The 16627-nt window shown below is 37.7% G+C and overlaps 1 protein-coding gene across 5 annotated transcripts in view; it reads right to left on the reverse strand.

Moving 5' to 3' along the window:
- LOC150108767 (tetratricopeptide repeat protein 33-like) overlaps positions 1–16627 on the reverse strand; it is a 110129-nt gene that overhangs the window by 38286 nt on the left and 55216 nt on the right. For all 5 annotated transcript variants that reach the window (XR_016550681.1, XM_090416232.1, XM_090416231.1 and 2 more), the window contains one exon: positions 13499–13630. Coding sequence is in view for 4 of the 5 variants with exons in the window: in XM_090416232.1 (XP_090272358.1) it covers positions 13499–13630 (132 nt within the window). In the remaining variant the exon portion in view is untranslated. The remainder of the gene's footprint in view (positions 1–13498; positions 13631–16627) is intronic.

Genomic DNA, 16627 nt, shown 5'->3' on the forward strand with positions numbered 1-16627 from the left:
ATGAATAAATAGCTAAAAAGTTTTACTTGTTGTATTTGTATAAGTTCACAAATCAGGATGCAATTGATGTTTTCAAAATGTATCTGCCTATTTTTATAGTCTGTCTTTTTACTGCTGATTTTCATACAAATTTATCACAGCAATTCTTCAATTCAGTTAAGCAATCCTGCAGACTTGTTCAGAATTTAATAAGGAGGATATTATTGCATAAAGTAGAGAGGCAAGATTAGCATCTTGATTTTGATATCAGGATTAATGTCATTTTCCTTCATAAAGTGATCTATACAGCTGAAGAATAACAGTAGCAGTGATAAAGTGCATCCATGTCACACACACACACCTGATTTCACATCAAACCATTCACATATTTCCTTCAGTTTTAGCTACTGACTTAAAACTCAAAATTTCAATATAATAACCCATTTATCATATATAACTGTAGAAATTTGTACAGCTTTTCTCTTGTCATGTGCTTTTTCCAGATCTACAAAACTCAAATGTAGATACCCATTATATTCCCATGCTTTCTCAACTATTTGTCTTAAAGTGAAGATCTGATTCTGACAAGCTCCATTTGACCTGAACACAAACTGTTGTTCTCCCAGTTTCCCCTTCTACAATTTTTCTAAGCCTTTGCTAAAGTATGCTTTCATAGCAGGAACACTCAGTAGGGAAATTCTTCAGCAATTCTCACATTGTTTTTTTTCCCCCCTTTAGATGGGTAGTATGAGAGCTTTACTCCAATCATCTGGAATTTGACCCTCGGACCACACATTTTAAAGTATACAGTGTAGCCACTATAAACTTTTATACCTCTATATATGAGCACTTCTGGTCAAATATCATCTACTTCAGCTGCCTTCTCATATTTCAGGTTTGTGATGGCTTTTTTACCTAAAGTACTGATATGTATTCCTGAGTGCAATCCTCTTGACTGTTTTCTATTATTGTTCTATCACTGCTTACTTCATTTAGCAATCTTTTGAAGTAATCACTCCAGACATCTAACCTTTATCTTTAGTTTTCATTATCATCTCGGATTTCTTTAAGAGTTCTCTTTCCTCCATCTCTAATCTTTTCTTTCAATAGCCCCAAGAACATTTTAACACTATATTGATATTTATCTTGCCAAAGTCTTCAATGACATGACTTTTGTATAGCTAGTTTTACACATTGCTTCACTTTCATACATTTTTCTCTATATTCTCTCAGAGCACATGCTGATTTACTTGCCAGGAATTTTTGGTATGCTTTTTCTTTTCCTTGATAGCTTTAACTTCCTTAGATCAGCATTGATTTCTGAGTTTTCTGTCCTTGCAGTCAACCTCACCAAATGCCTTACTGGCTGTTTTCTTCAGAATTTGCCATTGAATCCAAAAGGTTTGATTCTTGTTTTGAAAATCTTTCATTGTTTCCTGAGTAATATTTGTCTATTTGAGTCTGAAATCTGCTCAACCGATTCATTTCTTATTTTGGTTTTTGGTCTCCAAGTTGCCAGCACATCTTCATGCATTCAGTATCCAGGGAGATACTTACTAATGCAGTTCACCACAAGAAGATAAGGATTTGGATATCATGTCAGAAGCCCTATCAGTTTTCTGCATTTTCCTTAAAAGGCTATATGGATGTCCCCTGTCCCCATTATCTAGCTTTAACCCTTAAGCAACTCCTGGTGGAATCCATATCAGTAATTAAATGGTGGGTTTCAGTAAGACAATGTCCTTTCTTTCCCGCTGAATTCCCCCTTTTCTTTTTTCTGTCTTAATGATGACAGCTCTTATCCAGAATATTCTGCAGCCAATGCATGTCTTATCCTGAGATTTGCAACAAAACTGCAGGTTGCACACATATCTGCTGTTATTACAATTCATATGTCACAAGACAGTTTGAATAATACTGAGTACATAATTACCATACTGAATAACTTAACATAACAAAAACATATTTTTCACCAAAACAAAACTTGTAAAAGCAAACATATTAAACAAGACATTTATGTGAAATTTTACACCAGTTCAGCAAGTCACACATTATCTACAAAACACAGGATTCTGTGGAACAAAAACCAAAGTGTTACACAAAAGTTATTTTCTTCTGGAAAGACTGTACAAGGAAAGCTGTGAAGCATATATTAAGTAATCAGACCTGAACAAAAACGATTGCAAAAACTCTCAATTTTGTGAAGTTATTATCCTAAGAACCCATAGAGTCAAAGACTCATCTAGAAGGTCCTTTTTGTCATACACATAGCTCATCATACTGAGCCTTAAACACATTGAAATTCTCTGCATATACTCTCAGGCAATGCATTCCAATCAATTCACAACTCTCCATGCAAAAAACTTGCTTCTCACTCCCTTGCTCATACCCTCCTTATACATCTTCCAGGGATAACGTCCTCCCCCAATCTCCCACCATTTTATGAAAAACCTCTTCAGCATTAATCCTATAACAATCCCTTATTAACTTATATGTCTATCATAATCACCCCTCTTCCTCTTATCCACTAGATTCTGTTATTTATTTATTCTTATGGCAAAAGAAATACAGAACAGCTACAATGTCCAGTCTGGAAAGCCAATCCAAGGCCTCATTCGTCACCTTTTGGATGTCCCGTAGGCTACCACTGTGAAATTGGTGCCTTGGGCAGTCATTCACAACACGAGTAATCGTCTGAGCCACAGGAGAACAATCACATGGCTACAATAAGGGTGGTCTAACAGCCTCTATTTATGTAGTAGGTAGCCACACCTGCTCTGGTTAGTTCTGATTCTGTTGACAGATGAACAAATCTTCCTAGGAAGAGCAAAACCAGGCTGCAGAGAACAGGGATCTTCTAACAGGAAGCCATTTGTTGGAAGATTGTTGGACCAGTATTCTCTCCACATGTCAGGTGTTGATGGCAGGGCAGCTGAAGAGAGTTCATCAATGGACCAGAAAGGCTTTCTAGATTTTAGGTGAAAACTAGGTGCGTTTATGAGAGTCTGGTGCAGGGGTAGGAGTGGGTTGCTCATTGCTTTATTAAATTCTTTAATAGAGGCTTGTCTTTTCCTTATGTTTGGTGGAGCAATGTTAGATAAGACAGGCAGATAAGAGAGTGGGGTGCTTCTCATTGTGCCACTAATTGTGTGCATGGTAGAGTTTAGCTGGGTGTCTATAATGTTAGTGTGTGTACACTTCTTTCCCAGACAGGGGCACAATATTCTGCTGCAGAGATATTGTTTCTCGTTTTAATTTTGTTGGACAGGTTGGTGACATGCCTTTTATAGGTTAGGCTTCTGTCCTGGTTCACTTCAAGGTATTTTGGGTGAGGCTTGTGTTCTACCATTTTTCCACAGAAAGAAAGGTTGAGGTGTCAATTTGCCTCTGCATTGTTCAGGTTAAATACTGTGGACAGTTTTTGTTGGATTTGGCTTCAAGTACCACTGCTTGAAGTACTCTTCCAGGATGTTCAGGTCTGTGTTCAAGGTTGGCAAAGGAGGTAGACTGATGAAGAATCGCTAGGTCATCAGCATACATATACTTGCTTGAGCCTGGTATGTGGTAAGTCATACACGTAGGTGTTAAAGAGTAAAGGGAATAACACAGGGCCCTACGGGAGACTGTTGTGAAGGAATCTGGGTCTGCTCTTTTTTCCACCAATATGGACCCAGATCTTTCTTGGAGAGAATGGATTCAAAAAGCTGGAAAGGTTTTTTGCACCTTATATTTCCTAGCTTTAGGAGGCCCCAATCCAGACTGTGTCATGAGTTGATATTAGGTCAATGAAAGTGGCTCCAGATTGAAGTTTCTTCTAGAAGCCTGTTTCAATCTGTGTTGTCAGTGCCAGGACCTGGTCACAGCAACTACTTCCTGGCCTGAAGCCAGCTTGTTCAATCGGAAGTGCTCTTTCGATGAGTGGTGAAATTCTTTTAAGGAGAATTCTTTCAAAGCGCTTAAAGGTGGAGCAAACCAAGGAGATAGGTCGTCGATTTTTGACGTCATTTGGATCTTTCCCTGGTTTGGGCATGGCAATTATTTTGGCTTCCCACCTCAGATTTCGTAGTTTTCCAGTCATTATAATTTTTGGGAAAAGCGGGGCCAGCCATGTTTGTCCTTGTTGACTGAGATGTTTTAGAAACTCAGGGAGGATACTATCCACTCCTGTAGCCTTGCCGTTCTCGGTGAATTTTAAGGCTACCTGTACCTCTTCCCGAGATACTGGTGTACAAGTTCAGGAAGCTCGGGGCCTGTCTTCAGTATTTGTCTGATGGAAGACTGTACAGTAATTTTCCTGATAGAGCTGAGATGTATCGTGGAGGTTTAAATGATTAGCCATTTGATCAGGAGTCATCTCTGTTGTTTTGTGTGTTGTTGGTTCTGCCTCTAATTTTCTCAGAAGTGACCAGCTTGATGTGGCTAGATGTGGTGAAATGAGTTCATGAATGGTTGAGATCCATCTTTCCTTTGTTTTTATCCAGTGTTGCTATGAGCTCCTTAGCAACAGTTGGGTCTTCAGTCTCTTCATATTTGGCTAAAAGTTCCTCCGTTTCTCTACTCGAGCATAGGATGTATTGTTTACTGTAGCTTCCAGGAATAGAGGCTTTGGCTGCAGTTTTGATTAGTTTAACAAATCTTGGATAGCAATTAGGGATTGATGTGCCTGTCTCTAGTAGTGTAGGACAATACTGACTATTAGGGAATCTGTTGAGGATGGTTCTGGTTGTTAGGGTGGTCTTCAGAGGCTTTAGAGACCATCCACAGATCTGGGGTGTAGGTTCTGTTCCATAGGGCTGAGTGGAGAGTGCCTTCCTACTTGGCATCGTAAATCAAATACAAGTTATATGTATCCATCCAGTTAACTAGATTATTACCGTCCCGATTGTTAGAGGAATAGCTCCACATGGTGTGATGAGAGTTGAAGTCACCAACATAGATAGCAGGGTGAGGTGGTGAGCAGTCCATCTGATCAGGCCAGGATTGCGATGGTGGTTTGTAGACAGTGGTATTTTGAACTTTAATACCTATGGAGTATTCTGCATCAGGTACACATTGCATTATGCCCTTGAGGCCAGGCAGGATGTAGGTTGCAAGGCCATGCTTGGGATGGCAGTTATAAGACACGAGAATCAGGCCTGGGATCTTTAGTCTATTGAGAGCTGTGTGTCAGGTACATGGATTTCCTGGAGAGCCATCACATCAAATTGCCTTGTCTTTCGCTATTTTGCCAATGACTCCAGCTTTGGATTTAGATAGTCCTATGTTTAAGGAACATATCTTGAGAGAGTATTGTTTAGGGGACTGTAACTTATTTTTTGAAGCTTACCCTCCACCCAAACAAGCAATGTGATCCTTGTTATTCTGGGTGACGATTGAGCTTTTTAAGTTTTGTATTTATCTAAGCCCTTTCCAACATCTCTTTGTCCTTTTGAAAACCAGGTGACCAAATCTGTGCACAGTAGCCCGCGTATGGCTTAATCAAAGCCCTATACAATGGAACAAGAATCTCCTTACTTCTACAATTCAGTATCCTCCACATCATTCTCAGAATTCTTTGTACTCCTCCCAATTGTTGCAATGTGTCCCCTAATTTCAGATCCTTATCCACTATCACCCCAAGATCTCTTATTCCCTCCACCTCCAACAATATATCCCACCAAGCATAAATTCTACATCCCATCTTTGTTTTCTAAATTTTAAAACCTTACATTTTGCAGTGATAAACTGGTATCTCCCACTCCCGTGCCATTCATCCAGTCTATTCAAGTCTTCTTGTAAGGTCACAACCTCTGCTCTACTCCTCATAGTTCATCCCAACTTTGCATCACCTGCAAACAGCTGTATATCCCCATTCAAATCTTCTCTAATATCCTTAACATACATGTTAAACAGCAGTGGTCCTAAAACATACCCCTTAGACACACACACCACTAGTGACTTTCCTCTTCTGGGATGTTGCTTCCCATACACAACTTGTTGATACTTATCAGGCAGTCAATCTCCAATCAATGCACTAGTCTGATATCCAACCCCATCAGCTCTAGTTTGACTATCAACTAATCAAGTGGTAATCTATCAAAAGTCTTTGCAAAGTCTAAGTATACTACTGTGTATCCATCTCCCACATCCAATGCTGCTGTCAACTTGTTGTAACAAGTAAGTTGATTACTAAAACATGACCTCCCTTTAGCAAATCCATGCTGTCCATCAAAGATGATACCATTGTGTCAATCCAATTCGGGATCCTGATTCTCACCAATCTTCCCAACACTTTAACCACAACACCTTGACATAAAGGCAGATGTCAATCCTAGGCACATTCCTTCAAAATATGCAGTGATTGTCAAGTCCCACAGCCTTATTAATAATTTTGCTTAATTCCCCATATATCTTTTCCTCACTCACAGTCAGTCTCTCCTCTTCATCGACTACTCTCAAACTCTCCATGATGTCACACCTTTATGAACTGCTCATTAAATATCTGAACTATATCCTCCCCAGCAGTTGTCCTTATATTTTTTATTTTTGCTGGCTACATATCGAAAGAACGCCCTTAGATTTTATTGGCTTTATTAGTTAACTGCTGCTCATATAGGACTTTTGCTACCCTTACCAACCAAGTCGCCCTCCTTGCCTGTTCTTTATATTCCTCATGGAATCAATTATTACCATTCATCCATTTCACACCTACCTTATTTAACCTTCTGATCTTTGGAATACATTTAGACACTCCTACTAAACAGTTCTTGAATATTGCCCAAGCAGCACTGATCTCCTTTCCACCCATCTCCTGAGCACTTCTCATAATCACTAGCCTTGTAGTTCCACATATACCCTTTCCTCACATGGCTGGCAACCACTCAGGTAGTTACTTCATAGTCAACCTCACCAACTGGAGGATGATCTGACACATCTGATGAGATAATCATTCTCGTGTGCCCTCTGTTACATACTGCCTGAGGTAGATGTCCCTCAAAAGCTCAAGAAACTCATTTTCTTTATTTCCAGTTGCTATCTCATCACTCCAATCTATATTGCTGTAATTAAAATCACCCATAATGATCACCTTAGCTACATTTCCTGGTCACTACCCTCCACATTATCAGACCTATATCAACATCCAATGACGTAATTTATTCCATTCATGTGATTCTATCTCACACCATGATGCCTCAAAACCATTACCATCATTTCCCCCCCTTGCATCTCTACCGTGAATAGGCAGAACTCTTTTTTTATCGTCAATAGCAATTCACGATCCTTTTTACTCTTTCTATCTTCATAAAATACATCATATACACTTCCATCTCTATTCCTGTCAGGATGTCATCCTCATCCAACTATGTCTCACATATTCCAACAATTTTTGGGTGAACAAAATCAATGCATCATTTCATTTCTCCCATTTCTGATACTTCTATCACTGAACTCATTCCTGGATCTATAATAAGTTTCATTGATACCACTTATTAGATGTGACTTTTGCATACTTTCCTCGAGATATTCCTTTTTCTCCTTACTTGTCCCAGACCCTTCTTCAAATCCACCTGTTTTCCCTATATCCCAGGTCATCCCCCTCCTTCCCTTTTTGTCTCCACATGCACAACTAACCACTCCAACAAAGGTTGGAGCATCGACCTTTCTCACACCGTTTTGCCATGTCTACCCTGAGTCCCCCTCCATTTCCCTCTTTGTCTTACAAACTTGTTCTCTCATTCTCTACAATCATGCTACCCACGTCTTCATTCATAAGCACCACTTCAATCTTTCCTTCCTTACTCTCCCCATCTTTCACATCACTTCTTACTTGTTCAGATTCATTCTCTGCACTCATTTCTCTCCCTTCCAGCAGCAGTCTGTCTAAATGACTCTCACTAAAACCATTCAAATGCAGTCCATTGCTCTTATACAATTCCATTCTTCTAAGACTTTCCACATTCATTCCACACATTAACAAATTGCAATCCTTTCTCTTCACACATTTCTGCTAACATATCATAATTCTTGCTCTCAGCCTCATCTCATCATTATCATACCTAGGCAATACATTGACTACCTTTCCTATCACACTATTATCTTTTATCCTTCTCAACAGCCTCCTGATATCCAATCTTTCATTCTCCTTATTCCCAATCAAGTCATTTGTCCCTACTTCCACTTCTTTTACTCACTTAGTCCTCATATCCAATGCCTCAATCACTCTATTCATTTTGCCTTCAGGAGAACAAACCTTGTGCATCTTCTCATTTACAAGATTTCTAATAATCAAATCAACATTATACTGACTAATACTCACCATTCACGTGTTCCTTAATTTGTTATTAATTTTTTGTTTATATTTTAAAATAATTTATTAACTAAATTATTTTATTGCAATTTATTCTGGATATCTATTAATGCATTTGGAGCTATTCTCTTGCACTGATAGTGCACATAATATCAAGTGCTTTCAAATGAATTGTTGGCTTCTTTTTTGTGTTTTCCTACAATTGTATTGACAATGGTTATGAAACTTAGCTGAAAATTTTACAAATAAAGACATTTAAATTAAAAGTAAGTGATTCCAGTAACAATATTTTATGATGAATTCTTCCTCTTATGTCTCAATTTTTAGAAAAAGAAACTTAGATGACCAAATTATATTCTGTAGAGACTGATACCACATATAACTTATGATGGCATAACATGCTGAATGGGCCATCATCCAGGATTACAAGGCTACCTGCTTGTCTTGGTTCAACCTAACAGAATTGAAGAAGTTGGACACCAATGAAAGAAGTAATGGAAAAGAAGCAAGACTAACAAAGGAATAACAAATATATCTTGTTGACATAACTGTCTTACTGAACCCTATGAAGACCAAAACAGGCAAGCTCCTAAATCATAAACATAAGATAATTAATATAGACATCAGGAATGGGAAAAGGAGGGAGTTGCAATAGTATTCTACATTAAATATTAATGTAAACCTCTTAAATCAGAAAACTAGACAATGAGATTTATTTGTACCCATGTTCTCATGCAATAAAGTGCTGGTAGGGAAGAAGTGGAGGAATTTTTTTAAGGAATTACATGGGACAGCTGATAAAGAAAATAAGGGGTGCTAAATTTTGTTCGAGATCTAATTAGTAGAGTAGGAAATGAATCAAAGACAATGAAAATTTAAGGAAATTTCGAAGGTTTCTCTCTCTCTCTCTCTCTCACACACACACACACACACACACACACACACACACACACACACACACACACACACACACACACACACAGAGTCCATTCAAAAATGCATACACACTTTAATAGATGTCAACTATGGACTTTTTTTTTTCAAAGTTGGATCGAATTACGGTAGTAGTGTTTAGTATGATGTTCTCTCAAAAGATGTCATTACTCACATGAATGCTAGCAACACGTAACCGGTAGGGCAGTCAAACAAAATGGCTGAGGCACAACTGCCGTTCGAGGAACGCAAAACCATTTTAAAGTGGCATTTCAAATATGAGAATGTTCCCGTTTTGCAATGAAGTTTAATGACAATGGAGGCATGATTGGAAGTTGTTCCACTCGGTTATACTATAAATTAAAAATACCAAGAAATTATATACGTTAATCGTTTATTCAAGCATAAGCAAACAAAGTTTGCGCCTGAAATATAATGTGGACTAGGGCTCTCGTATACAGAAGCTAATGACTTCACATCACTTGCCTTAGTATCCCATAATGCAAAGCACATATCCTTACAGGTATGTATAGTGCTATGCATTATGGGAAGGGTCACTATCCATACCGGTTTCAACCTTTACTGAGGTCTTGTCAGTGGGAGCCAGACTCAGAGGTGATACTAAGGTTGAAGTAATGCAGAAGTCATATTTTCATATGAGTTGCCAAAAGGGGTCACAACTTATTATTAAAATACTCTGGATTAGAGGCAGTCATTGGAAGTTTTACCACTTGGTTATACTATAAATTAAAGATATCAAGAAATTATATACTTAGTTTAATCCTTTACGGTGTTGAAACAGAAGTCTACCACACAATGTTCACGTGAGACAGGAGTAAATAGTGCAAACATACGGTGCATTCTTAAAGCAGCTAAATGGAAAGTTTACATCACAAGATTATTACATGCAATGAATGAAGACGATCCTGATCGAAGAATGCAGTATTGTGAGTAGTTTGAACACGTGGTAGATGAGGAGTTTGTGAAGAAGATGGTTTGGTCTGATGAAAAATAAGGGAACAACATCATTCTCATCCGTTCACCTCCAAGTATTCGTATTTGCTATGGTGTATTACTGTAGCTTTCTTCCACTGTATTCTCTGGTGTGTATCCAGAGCATGGTCTGCAAGACCAGAGTGGCTGTACTTGTGAAACCGGATGTAGTCCTTATGTTCTGAAATTCTGATATTCGCTGTCCTGCCTGTTTGGCCAAAGTAAGACAGTTTACAGCTGCAAGGGACCTGGTATACACCAGGTAGGTCTAGGGGAAGTGGTTGGTCTTTAGTGGAGCAGATAAGGGATGCCAATTTTCTGTATGGTCTGTAACAGGAGGTCAAGTCATGTTTTTTAAAATTTTGGTAATTTTTCAGAGGTGCCTTGGACGTAGGGAATGGTGATGGATTGAGAGTAATACTTGTTGTGAAGGGGGGACGGGGGGGTTGTGGTTTGTTGGTTTCAATATTTTTTGTATTTTTTTTTGGGAGGGGGGGTAGTCATTGGCTGAGAAAGTGAAAGCGAGGATGTGATTTAGTTCAGTGTTTAGGGCCTTGTCGCTAGAACAGATTAGTTTAGCCCTATTATATAGTGATTTCACCACTCCATATTGTTGTGATGGGGGGGGGGGGGAGGGATTGTTGGTGAATGTACAGTTGGGTTTTCTATAAACTGAGAAAATCAAGGTTCCATCAGGCTGGTGGGTGACTAGTGTGTCTAAGAAAAGGGAGGCTGTTGTTTTCCTCTTTTTCCAGAGTGAACTTGATTCTGGGGTGTTGGTTGTTTAAGTATGTTAGGAAGGAGAGGAGTGTATCAGAGCCATGTGGCCAAATAGTGAACACATCATCAACATAGTGAAGCCATATAGTTGGTTTTTGTGGGGCAGAGGCCAAGGCTTTTTCTTCAAAGGTCCCCATAAAGAAATTGGCCAAGGATGGGGGAGAGTGGTGAACCCATGTCTGTCCCCTCTATTTGTTTGTAGAATTTTCCCTGTCAAACGAAATAGCCTGAGTTTATTGTGAACTGAAATAGGGCTGCGATATCGGGAGAAAATTTAGCTCTAAAGTTTCCTTGAGTGGCACATTTGTGATTAAGGAGGAGATGTCAAAGCTGACCATTATGTCAGTATGTTGGAGTGTAAGGTTTTCTATGCTGGCTTTGAAGTGGACTAAGTTTTTTTTTATGTGTGATGGTGTGTTGCCAGTATAGTGTGTGAGCGCTTTGGCCAAATGTTTAGCTAATTTGTATGTGGGGGAATCAATGCCATTCACTAAGGGACGTAATGGCACATTTTCTTTAGGTATTTTTGGGAATCCATAAATACAGGGGGGGGGGTATAGAGTTAAATGGTTTTAATCAGTTAGTAACTTCTACAGGCCAAGAAGTGATTTTCTTAAGGAGCCTGTGAGGTTTTCTGATTTGTGAGTTGGTGGGATAGTATTCAATAGGGAGGTAAGTATCCCGATCTAATAGAAGAGCATTAAGTTTACCTGTGTAGTCCTTTTGGTTAAGTACTACAGTTGCATTTCCCTTATCCGCTTTGGTGATAACTATTTCTTTATTATTCCTCATTTCCTACAGAGCTTTATATTCCTTGTTTGGTATGTTGGTTTTTGGTGTTCTTGCTTTGGAGAGGATACAAGCTACATCCAGTCTTACACTGTTGGCGATTTGATTCGGAAGGTGGCGGATTCCACGTTAACTTTGGCCAAACAGGCAGGACAGCGAATAGCAGTATTTCTGAACACAAGGACTACATCTGGTTTCACAAGTACAGCCACTCTCTTCTTGCAGACCATGCTCTGGATACACGTCACAGAATATGGTGGAAGAAAGCTACAGTAATACACCATAGCAAATACAAATTTGAAAGACTATTCATGGAATCAGCCTCAACCCTAAGTAACTCTCCAAACCTCAACAAATTTAGTTGTATGAGACTGGCCCAAATTTGGGAGGCTTACATCAGCAGACCTTCAGCACAACGGCCAAGAACACCTACTTAGCCCACTAGGAGGCACCATCAGGACTTTTAGGAGAACAATAGCTTCATCACTTCATTCTCAGTTACTGTGTTGTAGTGCCTACATGCATGTGCTTTTTTGTAAGTTCCTTTTTGAATATAGCAATGTGACCAAATGGCAAAGACATCATCTGTATACCTCAATCATACTTGGGGTTGAGGAGGAGGGGAGGGAAGGGACAAATTAAGTACCAAAGATGCAAACAATTCCAGATGTATCAATTAGCGATTGGAGAGCTCACTACTACACCTTCAATATGTTTCAAGCTAGTTGTTCCAGCTAAAATATCCCAATGTAAGACAGTGGTTAAAGAGTTCACAAATGTCAGGAGGATAAATTTTGGAAAAGAGAACAATTGTATAATCTGTCTTAACCTTTGTAAAAAGGACAACACATCGAAGCTCACTAAGCAACGGTTCTCTGCCAATTCAAGATTCTGTAAAGTTTTTTAAAGTGCATGGAGTTTTTGATATAAGATGATGTCTTGCCAATGTGTTTATTAAGTTTGAATGCCAAGTGTTTAGCCAGGTTATAGTCAGGGTTCCAGGTTGGACTGGAACTACCTAAGGTGAACCTTAGGTAGCCCATATAGTCTTGGTGCATGCATATGCAATTTTTTTTAGTTTGAACATGGTTTCAGTTGGACAACTTGAAATGTTATCTAGTAGCCTTAGTTTTTCTTTTTAACAGATACTTGGTTCTTGACTATAAGCAAATAAAGATATATATATATAACCTATACTTTACAATTTCAGTTAGAAAATTAAGGAAGAGCAAATGATTTATATAAAATGCGATGTAAGACAAGGAAGGATACATGCTATCTCCACTGTTATTCATCACCATCCATATATATATATATATATATATATATATACACACACACACACACACACACACACACACACATATATATATATACTGTACTTGGTTTACATATCATGAAGGAATGGAGCATTAAAAACCTGATATCAAAACCGATGATATTAAACTCAACTCTACTTTATGCAAGGGTTGGTGCAGTTGGTAATGTCTTAGAAGGCTGAAACATATTCAGTCATATTCAAGACATGAAAAATAAGTGATCATTTTAAAAGAAAGTTATTGACAGGAAGCTATTAATAATGTAAACTTAATTATGTAGTATTATTATGGTATCCAGTATACCACATGAAAACACCTATCACGAACTGATGATGAGCTTTCATCTAAAACACTGGAAAAAAAAGTTTAAAACAGAAAACAAAATCAAAACAAATCAAACAAAAACCTCTGTTCTTACCATCCTAATGTCTCCAATTCCAATCTGTGCTCTTCCCAGTGTTTGGTATGCAATATACCAACGAGGATTCAACTCAACAGACTTTTCAGCTGCATAGACTGCTGGAAAAACTTCATTCAACTGTATCAGAGCCTATCAGTAGGGATAGGAAACATTTTCTTAAAATAAAGTGTCTTAAAATAACTTTATGGCTTACACATGTAGCAAAAAAATAATAGAATTTACTAAAATAAAGAGCCAAAGGCTTCCGTTTGGCAAAGCAAAATTATATAAGTAAAGCGGATATTAGATCTAGCATTATTTCAAAGTCTAACGTAGAAACTATGAAAGCTCCATAAAAATAAGTTGACCAGAGAGCTTACGGGAATACACTCACTGGCATTCATGAGTTGCCTAAGCACAAACGCTGCCCAAGTGTCTATATATTCACTTTCTATTAATCCATTTTGATAAGGTTTCACTGGCCTGACAGATGTTTTGAACTGGTTGGTTCTGCTCAGAGACCAGCAAAAACCTTAAGAGATCAAAAATTCCCATTCAGTACTAAGGAACTTGATATGTCAGAGAGGTATATTTTTCCTAAGCGAACTCCTGGTCGGTGCATAAAACATTTACTAAAATAAAGAGCCAAAAGGCTTCAGTTTGGCGATGCTAAATTATATAAGTAAAGTGAACATCATCAAATTCCTGCCATGTACCCTCAAGAGGGTGTACAGGATATGATAGTACCACATGACAAATTTACATCATTACTAACTTCCTCTCTACAATTTTCCTCAAATCAGTCTGTTACTCGTCAAGACTCTAACATTATCAGATCTTATATTTCTATCGTCTAAGGCACATTGTACTGTATCAATCCACCTATATCTTGGTCATCCTCTGGGTCGTTTTCCTGCCAACCTGGCAGAGAATGCTTGTTTTGCTAATCTTTCCTCACCCATTCCATTTAAGTGACCATACCACCTGAGATTAGCTCTGCTAACACATTACTGGATGCCGACAATATCAAGTTCTTTCCTAATATCCTCGTTTTTAATAACATATTGCCATCGATGCCATATGCTCACGCCTATAATCTTTCTCAGCACTCTCATATTTGCGGTCTCTAGTCTTTGGTCAAGTGTTTTACTTCTGACGCAGCTCTCAGATCCATAAGTTAAAATTGGTTTGAACAGTCTTGTATAGCTAATTTAGTGTCCGACTAATTTCTCTCTTATTCCATATGAATTTATTTAATTGACTTACTACCATACCAGCTTTGTTGATTCTGTTGTCTATTTCCATATTTAATTTACCATCTTCAGTAAAAATCGTGCCTAAGTAGCTGAAATGTTTTACTTGTTCCACTGGTTCTCCACTCACAACGCAGTTGACATTTTTAACGATTCTGCCTATTTTCATTGTCTTTATTGCTGACCTTCATACTATATCTATTACAACAGTTATTCAATTTAGTCAGGGAATCTTGCAGACTTGTAGAGGATTTATTTAGAAGAATAACATCATCTGCATAAAGCAAAGAGCTAACATTAACATCTCCAATTTTGATATCATGTTTAATACCACTTTCCTCTATAATGTGATCCATATAGATAATGAATAACAGAGGGGGATAATGTACATCCTTGTCTCACACCAGATTTAACATTAAACCATCTTCCTGTACTTCCTTCAATTCTAACTGCTGACTTACAACTCAAATACAGACTAAGTATTGCTTGATATAATGCCCGCCCCATTGACACCATATAATTGTAGCTTCTCTTGGTACCTTGTCATATGCCTTTTCCAGGAGAGAAACTATTCAATACGCTACAGTTATATGGTGTCAATGGGGCATTATATCAAGCAATACTTAGTCTGTATTTGAGTTGTAAGTCAGCAGTTAGAACTGAAGGAAGTGAACATTAGATCCAGCACTATTTTTTCAAAGCCGAATGTAGAAACTGTGAAAGATTCGTAAAAATAAGTTGACCAGAAAAGCTCTCTGGTCAACTTATTTTTATGAAACTTTCATAGTTTCTACATTCGGCTTTGAAATAATGTTGGATCTAATATCCACTTTACTTATATATAATTATGTAGAATTTTATTTGAAAACTCCAATATATTTCATCCTTTCTCCCTGACAAAGTCCATTACTTGGACTTTGTCAGGGAGAAAGACCATTAAGTATATTCAAAAGATGAATCACAATAATGAGTCATAATTCATGTGCATATTAGCTCATGTCTCTGTCACAGCTGAAGTACATGTTACACTATTAGAGTTAAAAGAAACTATTGTAAAAAGGAATGTAGAAAAAAAAAAAAAAAAAAAAAAATGAACAGTTAATAGTGATCACTTCCCAAAACTTGGATATCAACATGCAGTCTGATTGGCTCAAGTTCAAACAAAGTTTTCGGAAGTGATCCTTATTAACTGTTCAATAATTTTTTTTTTTAATCTATGCAACTTATAATTGTTGCTTTGAATTCTAATAGTATAATATCATTAACTACAGCTGCAACTGAGACACAAGCTAATACGTGCATGAATTATGACGATTCATTTTTTAAATGTAGTTAACAGTTTATCTCCCTGATGAATTCAATGTAACATTGGATGAAATATACTGGAGTTTTTAAATAAAATTCTATATAATTTTTTGCAACATGTGTAAGTAAATTTACTTCAATAATCTCAAGTGCATGTCCCATTAAAGGTATCAAAAAGTGTCATTCTTTAATTTGTAAAATATTAATTATAAACAGAGAGAGAGAGAATCAACTAACTTCTTCTCTGATATGAAGAAACTTCCCAACTAATAAAGGATCACTAGTATACATTCTGTCAGTGTTAAACGACAGGGTATCTTTTTGCTTATGTTACCCACCTTTGGAAAATCGATACAGAAAAGTTGGGGAAATCATGGTTGTTCTTAATATTTATGATGGTATTTTGTTGGATTTGGCACAAAGGCTTTAAGAAGCTCGCATCATACAGTAAGTTAACTAGGTTACAGCTTTCTCTTTGGACAAGCATTATATGGGATGGTGGCTATTGCAGCTCTGCTCTTTTACTTGCTCTCTTCTTTCTATAATATATCAAAAACCTTAAATTTGAATGCAAATCCAATTCACTGTT

The sequence above is a fragment of the Typopeltis vanoorti genome, chromosome 3, assembly GCF_054136105.1.
Source record: "Typopeltis vanoorti isolate ZY-2024b chromosome 3, IOZ_Tvanoo_1.0, whole genome shotgun sequence".
NCBI lineage: Eukaryota > Metazoa > Arthropoda > Arachnida > Uropygi > Thelyphonidae > Typopeltis > Typopeltis vanoorti.